We start from the raw sequence: 13,863 nt of genomic DNA on the forward strand, positions 1-13,863 counted from the left end.
GTTCCTGGGAGCACATCCTACCATACACTGCTAACTTTGTTTTGTGCATGTTTGAGTTTAAAGGAGGAAAAGGTGTAAGTCAAGAATGCCTGCAGCATTGTAGGCAGGTGCTATGTGGGTCTCTGACACCCCAAGGCTAACAGATAAAGGCTGGAGTGCCTTTCATTATTTCTTTTAAGATTTAGGCCATAAAGAATGAAAAGAATTGTTGAAAAGCTTTAAACTTTTCTCCATGGAAGAGGCTGACGAGACTGGTGGTAAAGTAGTGAATGTTGTTATTTGTTTTGTTTTGCAATTTTCTTATCAAGTAAAATTAGAGACCATCACTTTATTTAACAGGGTAGTAGTTTTTAGATTTTTCCTTTTCCTTTTTTATTTTTTGAGACAGGGTTTCTCTGTATCTTTGACTGTCCTGGAACTCACTCTGTAGACCAGGCTGGCCTCGAACTCACAGAGATCTGCCTGCCTCTGCCTCCCGAGTATTGGGATTAAAGGTGTGCACCACCACAAGCCTGGCTAGTTTTTAGTTTTTGAACACCTCCATTTTCTTTGTTTTTTAACTACTAGAGATCCCTCAGGGGTAAAATTCTACCCCAAATGTAAATATGTTGAGTATGGTGGCACATGTCTGTGATCTCGGTACTCGGGAAGTTAAGTAGGAGGACCCCAAGTTCACAGTCAGCCTAGGCTACATGGTGCGACCTTCACCAAAAGGAAAATAGAGTAGTATGAGTTATGGGCGCCAGTGTCTGCACGAACCTTTGGGAGTAAGAGTTGTTGTCTCTGTCCCTAAGGTCTGTAGGGCTGTGGCTGGTGGAACAGGCAGGTCCCATAAGGTGTGACCATACTCATTTGTCTGGCTCTTTTGCAAAGAGGAGGCTTGAAGTGTGGCTACCGTGTGATGAGTTTTACTCATTGGTGATGTGTGTGCCTCTGGCACAGCTCAATAAAGTTTCAGTCTTACTTTACTGCTATGGGTCTCTCTGTGATGCCTCTCAGATATGGCCTTACTGATGCCCTGTAAATGAAAAGCATTTTGTTTCCTTGCAGTTCTCAAGGCCAGCTCCTGAGCTACCATCTGGGCTCTTGGCATGTGGCCCTTAATCCACCCTGTGTCTGACATCAGAGAGGGACACTCTGGCTGTCAGACCCTGAGAAGGGAAGGACAGTATTAGTGTCAGACTCAGATCTGGGTGCCTGACAGGCCAGCACAGCTTCATTATCCAAGGATTGGAGGGAAGGCTACAGTGTCCTCAGAGCTACAACATACCTGTGATAGCCATTTCCAGAAATGTCATACCATAGCTATAGGTGCTCAGGTGGTTCTCAAAGAGGCCTGGCTCTCATCCTTCTGATGCCCCTACCCAGTGTTACCTGCTGTTGTCCCTTGGCTACTGGCTATGACACAGGCCCTGGGCTCTGGGTTATACTAGGAATTAGGACTTAGACAGGTACAGCTGATTTGTCCAGAGAAAATGGGGCAGGGGATGACTGGTATATAGGTATATAGCTATATAGGGTCTGGCATGGTGTCGGTAGGCCCCTCACATAAGGTGCAAAGTAGTCACCTCACCCCAAGAGAACACCCCTTCTTCGGTAGGGTGGGAGAGCCAACCTGGGGGTTTCCCTGGGGACCCAAACTTCCAGGGTAGCATAGTCACCCACCCGGAGAGGGCCACCCTGCCTTGGCTCCATGGTGGGCCCCTGCTGCAGGGTCCCCCCCTTCCAGAGTGGCTCTTCAGGTTAACAGGAGACCCTGCCCTTCCATTACCATAGATGTCAAGGTTAGAGGATAGATCTTTACCAGCCCTGACAAGCTGGACTCAGTCACATGCCCAAAAGACCAAGGAATCGGGCAAGTTACAGTGAAGAACCACTAAAGAATTACTCAGTGTGGCCACCCAGGAAGGGAAAGAGAGCCAGTGACTGGAAGCTATCCTCAGGTTGTCAGACACAGGATCCGGAAGGAAGGTTTATATTTCATAGAGGGCAAGACGTTTGCATAGCTAAGTGGGTGTGGTCAGGGGTCACCGCCACCATTGCCTGGGCCTCATTCTTCTGCACAGTAGACAATCAGACAGGTTGTCAGAGCTTCATGAAATCTCTTTCCAGGCCATAAGCTTCCACCTGGCTGGCACCTGTTTCCTATCCTCCTCCTTCCCTCTAGCCATGAGACTCCCTGGGCAAATCCTGGTTTCCAGGGCTCCTTTGTTTGTTTATTTTTGTAGTCAGTTCTTTTTTACTTTTAACCATATGTGAGGCTTACATCTGAAATGCCAGCCCTGAGGAAGCTGAGGCTATTGAAGATAGCCATGAGTCTAAAGCTAGCCCAGACCTATGCCCTAAACAAAAGCAAGTCCTTGACTTTTTGTATGGTCTTAGTAGGGATTGCTACATGTCTTGTTCTGGGGCAACACACAGACCACCTGTTCATTCCCAAAAGGCCATTCCATCTGGGTCCACAGGTGAGCCAGGGTGTGTATTGGGGTTGCTTACAGGTACACAGTGAGCCAGGGTGTATTGGGGTTACCTACAGATGTGCATGGGTGACTTGAAGCTCTCCCAGCCTGCTGATGGCTCATCAAAATTGCTTCAGGGCAGTTCCAGCCCCAGCCAACCATCTGCCATCTCTGCACTAGGTGTAGCACCCCATAGATAATGTGCCTCCCAGGGGTCAGGAAGGTGTAGTGACTAGAATCTCATGACACATCACAGGCAACCCACAGGGGTGCAGCTTCACACTGTTCTGTCAGCACATCCCACCAGCATGCCAGTTCCACAGACCTGTGATTCTGCCTCAGCTTCACACCAACCTCCCATGATGGGGTAACACTGGCCAGGCAGTGCGCCCTGGTGTATCAGTACCATGCTTGAATATTATTGTTTCTTAGCTCTCAATATCTGGTAGGAAAGGGTGCTTTATGACTGTATGTGTTTAAGGACGATGATCTCTTGGGATTGGATAATCAGGATCAGATTGTTCCTGGAGAAAACTGCTCTCCCTCTGTGAGCAGCCATTGATTACTTGTAGCTCTTCATCTAGGGGTGGGGGTACCTGTGAGCTTCCCCCCACTCATACTGGCATGTGTCATCATGCAGGTCTTATTTAGGTCAGAGCTTCCCTATCACATACAAAGGACAGCTTCACACAGCAGATATCCTGGTCCTCTGGCTCTTGAAATCTTTCCACCCCACCTCTTCCCTGATGCTCTCTTGTGCCTTGGGTCTACGTATAGGTTGTGTTGGAGATGGTAACTGGGGATCAGGTACTCCGTGGTCATTTGTTCTCTGCATTTTGATCATTTGTAGCTTTCCGGAGTAGTTTTCTGTCTGCCCAAAATGAAAAAAAAAAAGGCTTCTCTGAGGAGGGTGAGAGCTATGTGGAGATATGGGTAAGCATTTAGAATGCAGTTAAGGATCATGTCTGTTTAGGGAAGAGGCAGTAGTTAGCCTATAATACCAGGCAAGGACTCCTTAGGGAGTGGCCCGTAATTCCCTGCACTGCTCTACCCCTACCCCCCCACCCTTTCTTTTTTCACGAGCTAAGGCTCTGCAGTGCTCTTGTTACCAACAGCATTGTGTCCTGGCTTGGTCTGTTCTCTGTACTCTGTGGGCCGACTAGATTCACCTTACTTGATGCACAGGTGTCTGCAACACAGCTTTCCTTTCCTTGCTAGCCCTTGTGCCCTGCATGGACGGTATAGAGGGGAAAGACATTCGGGTGGGGTGGGACGGCCCCTCTCCTCTAGCCTGTGGCTCCTTGGTCACTCCTTCAGACAGCCCATGCTGTACCAGGAAGTCATGGGTATGATGGAGTCAGACACTGACAGAAACAGACAGCACTCTGGCCAGAGGCAGAGCGGCTGCTGCATCTGTGACCAGGGATGGTACCTTCTTTCTGGGGAAACTGCCACCAAGGGGAACACAGTGTCACCAGAGACTGCCAAGCTCTTGAGATAGAACTTGTTCCCCAAATCTGACATGAATTCAGCAGTCCACGGGAGAACTCTCTGGGAGGCCCAGATCTGAGCACAGAGGCAGAGGTGCCTCTGGGACTTAGCCTTCTCCATCCTCTCCCAACAGCAAGAAACTAATCACTATGGTCCAGGATCAGGTACATTCATGGTTCATCAGACAATCAGACAAGCAGGAGGCACTGGACCCCTGTCCTCCCCAGCAGGCAGCTGTTGCCTGCTTGTTGTTCATCCTGGGTTGAAAAGTTGCAGGCAGAACACACTGTCTGAAAAGGAGGTACTTTCAAGACGCAGGGTGTAAGATAAGGTTTTACATCCCAAATTAATGGGACCCAGAACCCAGGGAGGGGGTGATAGTCACCTTCACAAAGAACCCAGCCAGTGAGGAGTTGAGGGAGCCAGGAAATGCTGGGAACATAAAAACCATCCCTTTGTGTCTAGGCTGAAGCCCTACTTTGCAGGGTGGAAAAATGAAGTGTATCATTGTGGCTACTGAGCCTTGGAGGGACAAGCAGCAGGAGGAGGTGTCTGAGCAAGGGAGGGCTACATTACCCTTTATCATTTGCATATTTCCTAGGTAGAATGGGGGAGTCAGACATCAGCTATTGTGAATGGCCAACGAGGCCAAGTAGGCCTGAGCTATCAGGGAAGAAGCAGGAGGAGAGACAGATGATGATGTCTCCAGAGCTGCCATGGGCCCATACCCCTCAGGACAGGAACGCTACTTCGCCCAGGGCTGTGTGTGGGAAAGTGAACACTCTGACCATGTCATGGGAAGTGTCTCGTTTATCTGTCCTTGATCACATCTCTTCTTTCCTAAGCTGGAGTCCTGGAAACACAGCTCATGTAGAGGGCATCACACTTGCCAGGTATGTATCTTGTTGAGTCAGCAGCTTGGCCATGCAGGACCCTCTGTCCTTGTCCAAGCTAAAAGGCCTGTATTACAGTTTGCGTTCCTTCATCCAGTGACGTGGGAGTGTGTCTTTTGTCTGTGTCTTATACGAACTCACTTTTGATAATTTTTGATGAAGCTTAAAGCTGTAGGAAAGGCATTTCTGTGTATGGCATCTCCTAAAAGGATACTGGCTTTAGACTTTTGGCCCAGTGAGTTAGTGGTGGGAGCCCCTTCCTTCTAGGCAGGGAGAAACCTCAATCATGAGAAACTTCTAGTCACTTTCAAGCCAAGAGTTTGGGGGAGAAAGTTCAGTCTAGCTCATTATCACCTTTGATTTGTCTCTTTCTTGGGGGAGGGTTGTAAGTGTAATAAAGGTGAGTAAGTATGATGGTTCCCCTTCCTTGTGAACATGAAGGTTTTTAGACTCTGCATGGAAATGCTTGTGGGCCTGTCAGTGATGGTGTTAGAAGTTTAACTAGGAGACCCGCCTTACTAAGCTGGACAGAACCATCTCATGGCTGAGGATGAGGAATAGCATCATCTCTCTGCAGCCCAACTGGGTTGTAGCATGGTGTGATGTGCCCCCAGGCTGTGGCCAGAACATCGAGGAAAGTCACCAGTACAGAGAACATTTATCCTAGTGATCTTGGCTGGCTTTCCCCATTTTGAGAATTTTGTTTAAATGCAGTAAGTAACAGTATAATTCTACATGAATAACATTGCAGCAGTGGCTATAATTATGTAATTGTACAGTCAGATTTAAAGTGATGGATTTGAACTATTATTTTCATCTTGCCATAAACAGCCTGGTTTTCTCTCCTTCTCTGAACAATTCTTGTTGAGGATCGAACCTAAAACTATCTCATGTGTTCAGGGCTTGGCTGCCATCTGAGGGGCTCTTGAGAAGTGACTGGATAGGCAGGGTGACAGTTTCGAGTCAGTTCATAGGCGCCCGGGCCTGGCTGAGGAAAGTGTTTCCATGGGAACATGGCTGTGTGGGGAGTGCCTGTCCCCCGGTTCCCTGTGCTTTCTGGCCACACTGAGGAGAACAGCCTTTTCTCTACCATGCCTTTCCATCTCACCAAATCCCAGGAAAAATGTGGCCAACAGACTGGAGCCTGCAAGGGAGACCCCTACAGAGCTGTGTGGTAAGTGAGGCTGCATTTGTCTGTGTTGAGTCAGAGCAGTTCTTTATTAATATCTCTAGAAAAGGTATTGGGGGGAGGGGGGCTGCTGCTAAGCAGTTTGTCTTGAATCCGCAGATTCCTGTGGTCTCTGTGCGCCTGTCTCTAGTAACACACAGACTAATTACTGCTGTTTTCCCATGAAGATCGCCACCGACAGTGTCACATAAATGACTCCTAGAACAAGGTTCCAAGTCATACTTTTAACTAGTCCCAGAAAATCCAAGCCCATGGAGTTCTGCGTGTGCATGGAGCAGAAGGGAATTCTGTTCCCCTGCCGTAGTCAAGAGTATTTAAAATAAAAATTCAGAATACATGGCATTGTACAAAATAACAAAGTTTATTTCTAGAAAATATGTCACCCTAACTGTACACATGCACACATCCACACAGCACTTCACACACCGAGGAACAGCCTTTTAATCCATCTACCACATACAATTATATTACAATGTACAATATCATTTTTGAAGACACAATGGGGAAAGCTTTGTCATTCATTTAGAAACCTTCCAGAAATTACAAAAGAAAGGCAGTCTGAAAAGTGTGTATAAAGAGTAAAAACAGTTTACAGCGGACAGGAAGTACAAAGTAGTGACCGTCACACACCTGCCAGCATCCCGGGAGGTCTGCTGTTCAAGGCTAACGATAAAGGTGAGTGTGAGGCTGTGTCTGAGAGATTTCAATTTAGGCTCAGCCTGGTCTGGCTAATGAAGCGTGTGGTGGTTTGCTATGTGTGCTGTTGGTGGTGTATCGGGGCAAGGCATTTGAGCAAACAATGAAAGTAACAGAAATCTAAAAGCCACAGGATGGGACACTGAACGCAAAGCTTATCAGCTCTCTGGCTGGCTAGAGGGCATGCATGCTGCCAGCCACTCCCTCTCCTCTGCTCTTTTGTGTGGTGGGATAAGTAAACATGTCCTGTGTGGTGCTGGCTGGCTTTGGAAGACCCGAGGCAGGCATCTGAAAATGTAGGGCCCGGGGGCCACTGTGATGTGAGGCCACTGTATGAGTGAGGATGAAGCCCAGGAATGCACAACACATGCGAAGTATACACGGTGTTTTTATTCGACAGTACAAACCACTGTGCAGTTTATAAGGCAGAACATCAAGGCGAATTAAACTAGGAATTTCAAGACCAGAGTGGGAATGACAGTAATGCATAATGAGGCAAGCATCTTGAGAAGTGGGGGAGGTCAGAACTCCTGTAAGGGCTGATGTCAAGTGTGTACAGGCTGGAACTGCAGGTAGGGGGCGCTGCAGAGAGCCCACCCTCCCCTGCTGCTCAGCCAGCTGCCCCTCCCACCTCCCACCCCGGACCTTGAATAGAATCTTGGGAGTGGAGGAGGGGACCACAAGGCAGCCCCTCTCTGATCTCTCCAATGGTATTATGTGTATGGTAGTGTAAGAGTGCATCTCTCTACTGCTTGGGGGTGGGTGGGGGGGTGGGTCAAGGTTGGGTTTTGGGAGTCATGAAAGCCCTAGTTTGGAATTAAAGCAAGTGACATGGATTTGGAATTGTCCGGAGGCTCAGAGGCTCACAGGTCACTTCACCGCACCCAGCCTTTTCAGCAGTTTCTTGCCTCTGGAGAGCAGCCCTTTTTTCTTTTTCGAGGACATTTCCCTGCCTCTCCCAGGACTACCAGAACCCATAGATGACGTAGGTGACCCCGAATGGAGATGGGCTGTGGGGGATGGAGCTCTCCTTGCTGTCCCTGAACCCTCGGGAGGAACCTAGTAGGTACATTGCGACAGTTTTATTGAGTGTGTCAGCGCCAACAACAATTCACTCGGTAACGCGTACTGCCCCATCTCCCGCCAGCCAGGGGAAAGGGTGGGTGGTTCGTTTCTTCTTTCAATTTTTAAAGTATGCCATGAGAAGCACACGCCCGCTCCCAAGGCCCCTCGAGAGAGAGAGACTGGCCTCCATGGGCTTTCGCTGTCTTTGTCTTGGGAGACGGGGTGGCCATCGCTTTGGCAAAGAAAGCCAGGTCATAATTTACTCTGAAAGTTCAGACTAAAAGCAGGGGAAGTTATTGTCAATCAGATGGATAGGCAAGGTGGCCGAGTACCCATCAATCATCGTAAAGCAAAAGCTCTCAATGGAAATTTGGATGGATCGTGAACTAGGTGGGTAGATAAGACCCTGCCATGGTGGAGTGAGCCCTTGGGTCAGGTAGAGTCCTACAGAAACTTTGGGGATGGCACACTGTTTGAAAGAAAAACAAAATCTGAAATGAACCTTAATCACAATCTAAGGAAGCTCAAAGGCCCTTCTTGAACACTCTGATGGTTTCCAGACAGAGCAGTGTGTTTTCCCCAGCACATGGTGGGCTTTGAGAGACTTTTAGGTGGGAAAAAAAAAAGCCAACCATGTTTCAGAGGGGTGGAATTTGATTCAGGGACAGAGTACAAATTTTACTTGATTCTGCAGCTAGGCACACACCTGAGCATGGCCACTAAACGCCAGGCCTCTGGTCCTCTTAACTCCCCAGAGCAAAACTTGGCAAGTGAGAGCTGGGCCCTTGGCGGGCATATAGACCATACAAGGCAAGGGGGCCCCAAGCTTGCTTGGATTTAAAATCAAGGTCTGACTCTAATGGAGAACACCTAGGGCGCACCCCAAAGCACACCTGAAGATACCATGGGGCCAGCTAGTGCAATCATGGGAGCTGCCAAGTCAGGAGACAGTATTGCATTGGTGTGCCAGTGCCTCTCTTGCGCCCATGCGCTCTGAACAGTTGTGCTTTGAGGAGAGGGAAGACCTGCTCCCAAGGCCAAGGTGCAGCAGCGGGATGTTCTGGCCAGCTTTGGCATGCCCAGAGCCAAGGCTGCCCCTTGGGGCTTGATCTGGGATCAAAGTGTTGTCTTGGCTATTAGTCTAAGTCAAACTTGCTTACAGTAAACACATGGATCGGGTTGTGCTTTTACCGAGGGTGGCTTACAATGCAATAGGCAGCTTTCCTTGTGAGTACACGCTGGCGCACTCTGTGTAAACAAACAGCTTTTAAGAAATATGTTCCCAAGGTTAGCCTTTCCCATATTCTCAGTGGACATATTTAGAAATGATTGTTCAAGATGACTCGTTTCACTATGAATCCAGTTGCCTGGCAACTGAGACCAGGTGAGATAGCCTATAATATTTTAGGTCCAATGGGTTTTTTGAGACATATTTCTTTTCTCTCTTTCTCTTTCTTTAAGCCCACATTGAAGTCTTAAGACTACCGTGCTGTCCGCTTAGGGTAGCTTAAGCCGGTATCTCTCTAAGGTGTCTTCGGTTGCTCACTTACGTGAAGGCTACATGCCTGATTAGGGTGTGAAATGAACACTCTTCTTCTATGTCCAAGCAGATGAGCGAAGAGATAAAAACATATACGTAAAATACAACAGATAAGAACTCGCAGTGATGGCGAAACTTAAAGATGAGACACTCAAGAGAATGCAGTCTCAGGCAGGCGTGCTACCCTACAGAAGTCCTGCCATCTAGAACCCTAAGGGGCGGCCAACGGCGTTGGGGTCTCCAAACCTCACTCTCTGTCAGCTGAACTGTGTGCCTATTATGGAGGCCAGGGAAGGCCTTGGAGTCAGGCAGACTGACTGAAACCAAAGGGTCCTTCTGTGGGACACCAACTTACTAGTTGGAGCTAAGCATTTGTGGACACAATGCCCAAAGGAGGATGTGGGAGGGGGGTCTCGGAAGTCAGGGCAGATTCTGGTGGGGCCCAAGTCATGAAAGCAGCAATGCAAAGATTGCGCCAGACCACAGAGAGGGGAAGGAGGAGGCAGGCAGGCTAAGGGGGCTGGCTTACCCTTTTGGCCTTGGAGCGCATGGGTGGGTCTTGGGAGTAGTGAGACGGAGCATCAGAAAGGTGAACCTCCACATCATCAGGCACTTCTTCCAGGAAGTTGGAAGGCACGAGGCCTTTCTGCCCATTCAGCTCTCCCTGGAAACAAAGGGTAAGGGAAGGGTCAGGGGAGACACTTCTTTGTCCAGAGCCTATTCTCTCATAAGGATACTACTCTGCCTAAGAGGACAGATGTGACCATCTGATTCTGGCTAAAAGTGGCAGGACTTGAAAGAATGGTGGATATGCACTCTCCCCAGAGTCTGCTACATGAGAAGAACCCCAGCCACACATAAGGTATATGAATCCAGGGCCTTGCACATCTCAGGCAAGAGCTCTACTGCAGAGCTGAGCCATGCCCCCCCAGCCCTCTTCTCACAAAGAAACAGGGTCTCATTAAGTTGCCCAGGCCAGCCTTGAACTCATAGCCCTCCTGGGAAGTGGGAACTTCAGTCTTCTACAGGTCTTGTTGTGGCCCATCAAGTAGAGCTCTTGTTTCAGGACTGAGGAGTAGATCTTAAAAGATTCAGCTCTGCTTAGAGCCTTTCTTGGTTCTTAAACCCAACATCCTCTAGGGCTGGAGAATGACTCAGCGGTGAAGTGCATGCCTGGTATGTGCATTCCATTGAGCCAGTTTGGGATACTGAGGGAGTTCAAGGCCAATCTCAGCAACTTAGACAGCAGTGACCCTGACCAATGCCAATCCTTGGAGAATGTGGGAGCCAAGGATCCAAAAGGGCAAAGAAGGTCAGACCAACTCATGTCACCAACCCTTGGTTTGCCTTCTTATATATGAGTGTGCCATTACTGTAAAAGATGAACCAACAAGGCAAAGATGAGTGTCCACCCTGTAAGATCTCTGCTACAGGATGGTAGAAACCCTTGCAACTGTGTTCACACACCTGTACACATACCAGGTTAAGGTGCAGTTCCCCAGCAGTCACACCACTCCATTCCCAGGGCTCCCAACACTAGCCTGCCTGCAAGTGTTCAAACCAAGTTCAAACTTGGCTGGCATGGCACCTCATTGCCTGGGATCACAGCTACTTGGGAGGCTGCAGCAGGAGGACTGCTTGAGGCTAGCCTGGGGAAAACAGCATAGTCCTGGCTCCAAAAGAAAAAACCTGATTGGTCCTGTCAACATGGGATTGTGTTTCTTCATTGATGGTCCAGGACCCAAATTGCCTACCTCAAACAAAGAACTCGCAAGCATTACAGTGCACAATGTTGTGCATAATGATAGACCCAAGGGAGGGATATGTACTTATATTGGTCTTCCTGCTAGAGGTTATTAACAGGAATATGTAAAGAACCACAGCCAAACAAAAGACATCTGAAAATGGGCATTTCTTCAAATGAAGAGAAATGGCCCAAAACCATTTGGGAAGATCACCACACCACTGGTCACACGGCAAACACAGATTAAACTATAGGATGGGTCAGCAGGTAAGGTGCCTGCCATCATGACAACCAGAGTTAAATCTCTGGACCCACTGGGTGGAAGGCAAGAACCAACTCTACCAAGTTGTCTCTGACCTCCACATGGTACCTACTGCACTCCCTACCCCTGCCAATGCACCCTCAAGATCAGGGTATGGTCAAGAACTTCCCAGGAGCTCCCCAAACCAGGAAACAAACTTTGGTGAAGTCGAGAAACCAGACCCACGCATCCCACTGGTGGGAATGAAGCAATGCTGCTCTGTGGAGCACAACTCCACCTCAGGGTGAGCACCTCAAAACCTGGAGAGGGCTCTCGGAGCCACATGCACTGTTTGTGCCTACACTGTATGCACCAGCCAAAAGCCAAATGCAACCAACATAGGCATGCCACAGCATAGTCAAGCTTAAGAGGGAAGTCCCCATTCTGACACTACACAATGGTGGTGTGCTGAAATGAAGTGGGTGCTGTAAAAATGATAGTGATTCTTCAGGGATTTCTGAGTAAGCTGCTAGGCTGGAAGTCTTACCCTTAAAACCTGACAAAAGAAAAGAGCTAGTGCTCACTGCACGCTCCAGGAAGAGACAAGGAACTTGTTAAGCCAGGGAGATCCCTGCTGGAAGCAGAGCTCAGCTGGAAGCTCTCTTTACAGCAGCCTGCCTGCCTGCCAATCAAGTTGCCCTGGAGATAGCAGCACAAAGTGCAAGGGAAAAGCTGCTCCCTGAATACACCGCACCTGCAGGGACAGAAGAGGCCTGAGTGGGCCCAAGGGTCCAAGAGAACTACCACGAAAGGACTTACAAATTCCCATTCCTCAACCAGCAGAGATGACTGGCTCCCTCCTGCACACAGCAACAGAAGACTTCTACAGCCAGAGGGATCTGAGAACTTACTTACCCCTTTCAACTCAGCATAACTATGCCATCAAGTCAAACTGTAAATGTTCTGTTATTTTCTGTTACATAATGTCAACCTTGCATATACACATACATGGCTTTGCTTTTGTTTGTATACTGCTCATATTTGAAGATGTCTATTTTATACCACTATTTTTACTATATTCCTCAGCCATACCTCACACACTCCCCTTCCTACATCTCCCATTTTTACTTCTGTGAACCCTAACAATATGCTAGCTCCTCCCTCTTGCCACTTTATCCATTTCATTTTTTTCTAAGTCAACTTAATACTTATTTTCCTTATTACCATATGGCCCTTCCACTCCCAATCTCATTAAATGAGCCTATGTACACTTCATACTGTCCTTGGTTATCTTCTGACAGTTGTTTACATCCCAAGGGCTCCTGTTAACTGGATAGTGACAACAGCCATGGTGCTTTTTCTGGTTAACATGCCACCCAGGGAATAATGCAGAGCCTACCCAAGCACTCAGAGCTCCTGGACTGAAGAGTTATTTTATGAACTATACAATCAACTGTACCAATCTTGCAAAGTTAAAAATACAGCAACTGAAAGGAAATAGCAAATTTGAAAGAACCAAGCAACAAAAATAAGATACATAAGTCCCACCATGGTGACACAAGAAACATGAAAAATTGAGACACAGAAGCCCTCCAAAAATGACTAATTCTGCTGCAGTGGTAGCTAGTGAGAATGAGTTAAATGAAATCCCAGGCACAGAACTCAATATATCACAGGGATGTTCAAAATCCAAACATCTAGAGAAATTAAGGAAGGCGATAGACAGTATAAAAAGATTTAACAAAGAGAAATGCTAAAGAAAATCTTGCCTAAAGTACCAGAAATAAGGAGAAAAAAACAAAACAAAAAAGCAAAAACACCTCAATATCTGAGCTTGAAGGCAAGGTAGAAGAAATGGAACAATCCAACAAGGACAATGACAAAATACTGAGCTACACAATCTATGCTAAGTAAGAATTCTAAGCCACAAGCAATACTCCAAGGAGACCAAATCTTTGGATGACAGGCACATGAAGAAGAAAATCTTGTTCTAAAGGTACAGAAAACATTTTCAAAACTGACAGTTCTCCAGAGTTAGGGAAGAGAGGCCCATCAGGCCACAAGACAGACCAGAGACCCTCCCTTAATCATGTTTTACTCAAAACACTAAATGTACAGAACAGAAAAGGGATGTTCAAGAGAAACACCAAGTCACAAAGAACACAGGCCCATCAGAGTAACTGCAGCTGTGGCAACTGACGCCTTAGAATCGGAATGGTCTGGAAATGCATTTCAGGTTCTGAAAGGCAACTTGGCCAACCCAGACTCCTATGCACAGCAGGTGGATTTGTCAAGATTAGAGTTGAAACTTTCCCCAGTAAAGACTGAAGGAATTTGTGACCACTAAGCCAGCCCTACAGATAATATTTGAAGGGATCTTAAGACTGAAGAGAGAAACAAATCCACCATGAGACTTTGAAGAACCAACCAACTAAGGAAAGAAAGACCAAGCACTGCAAAACTCAACAAAATGCCAGGAATAAATACCCACTGATCAATAATAACTCTAGGGGAATTGAGACCATGAGAATTCAATCAAAAGAGG

At 47.6% G+C, this 13,863-nt stretch overlaps 1 protein-coding gene across 7 annotated transcripts in view; it reads right to left on the reverse strand.

Annotated features, from left to right (window-relative positions):
- Positions 1 to 6,374: 6,374 nt before the first annotated feature.
- Rimbp2 (RIMS binding protein 2) overlaps positions 6,375 to 13,863 on the reverse strand; it is a 79,623-nt gene continuing 72,134 nt past the window's right edge. For 2 of the 7 annotated variants that reach the window (XM_051205080.1, XM_051205084.1), the window contains 2 exons: positions 9,863 to 9,997; positions 6,375 to 7,787 (listed from right to left, as the gene is read on the reverse strand). In XM_051205080.1, the coding sequence (XP_051061037.1) occupies positions 7,599 to 7,787; positions 9,863 to 9,997 (324 nt within the window). In that variant the 3' untranslated portion in view covers positions 6,375 to 7,598. Of the gene's footprint in view, positions 7,788 to 7,842; positions 8,071 to 8,833; positions 9,390 to 9,862; positions 9,998 to 13,863 lie in introns of those variants that run through there. The other 5 variants (XM_051205086.1, XM_051205082.1, XM_051205085.1 and 2 more) reach the window with 3 other exon arrangements.

This window comes from Phodopus roborovskii, unplaced genomic scaffold, assembly GCF_943737965.1.
Source record: "Phodopus roborovskii unplaced genomic scaffold, PHOROB, whole genome shotgun sequence".
Lineage (NCBI taxonomy): Eukaryota > Metazoa > Chordata > Mammalia > Rodentia > Cricetidae > Phodopus > Phodopus roborovskii.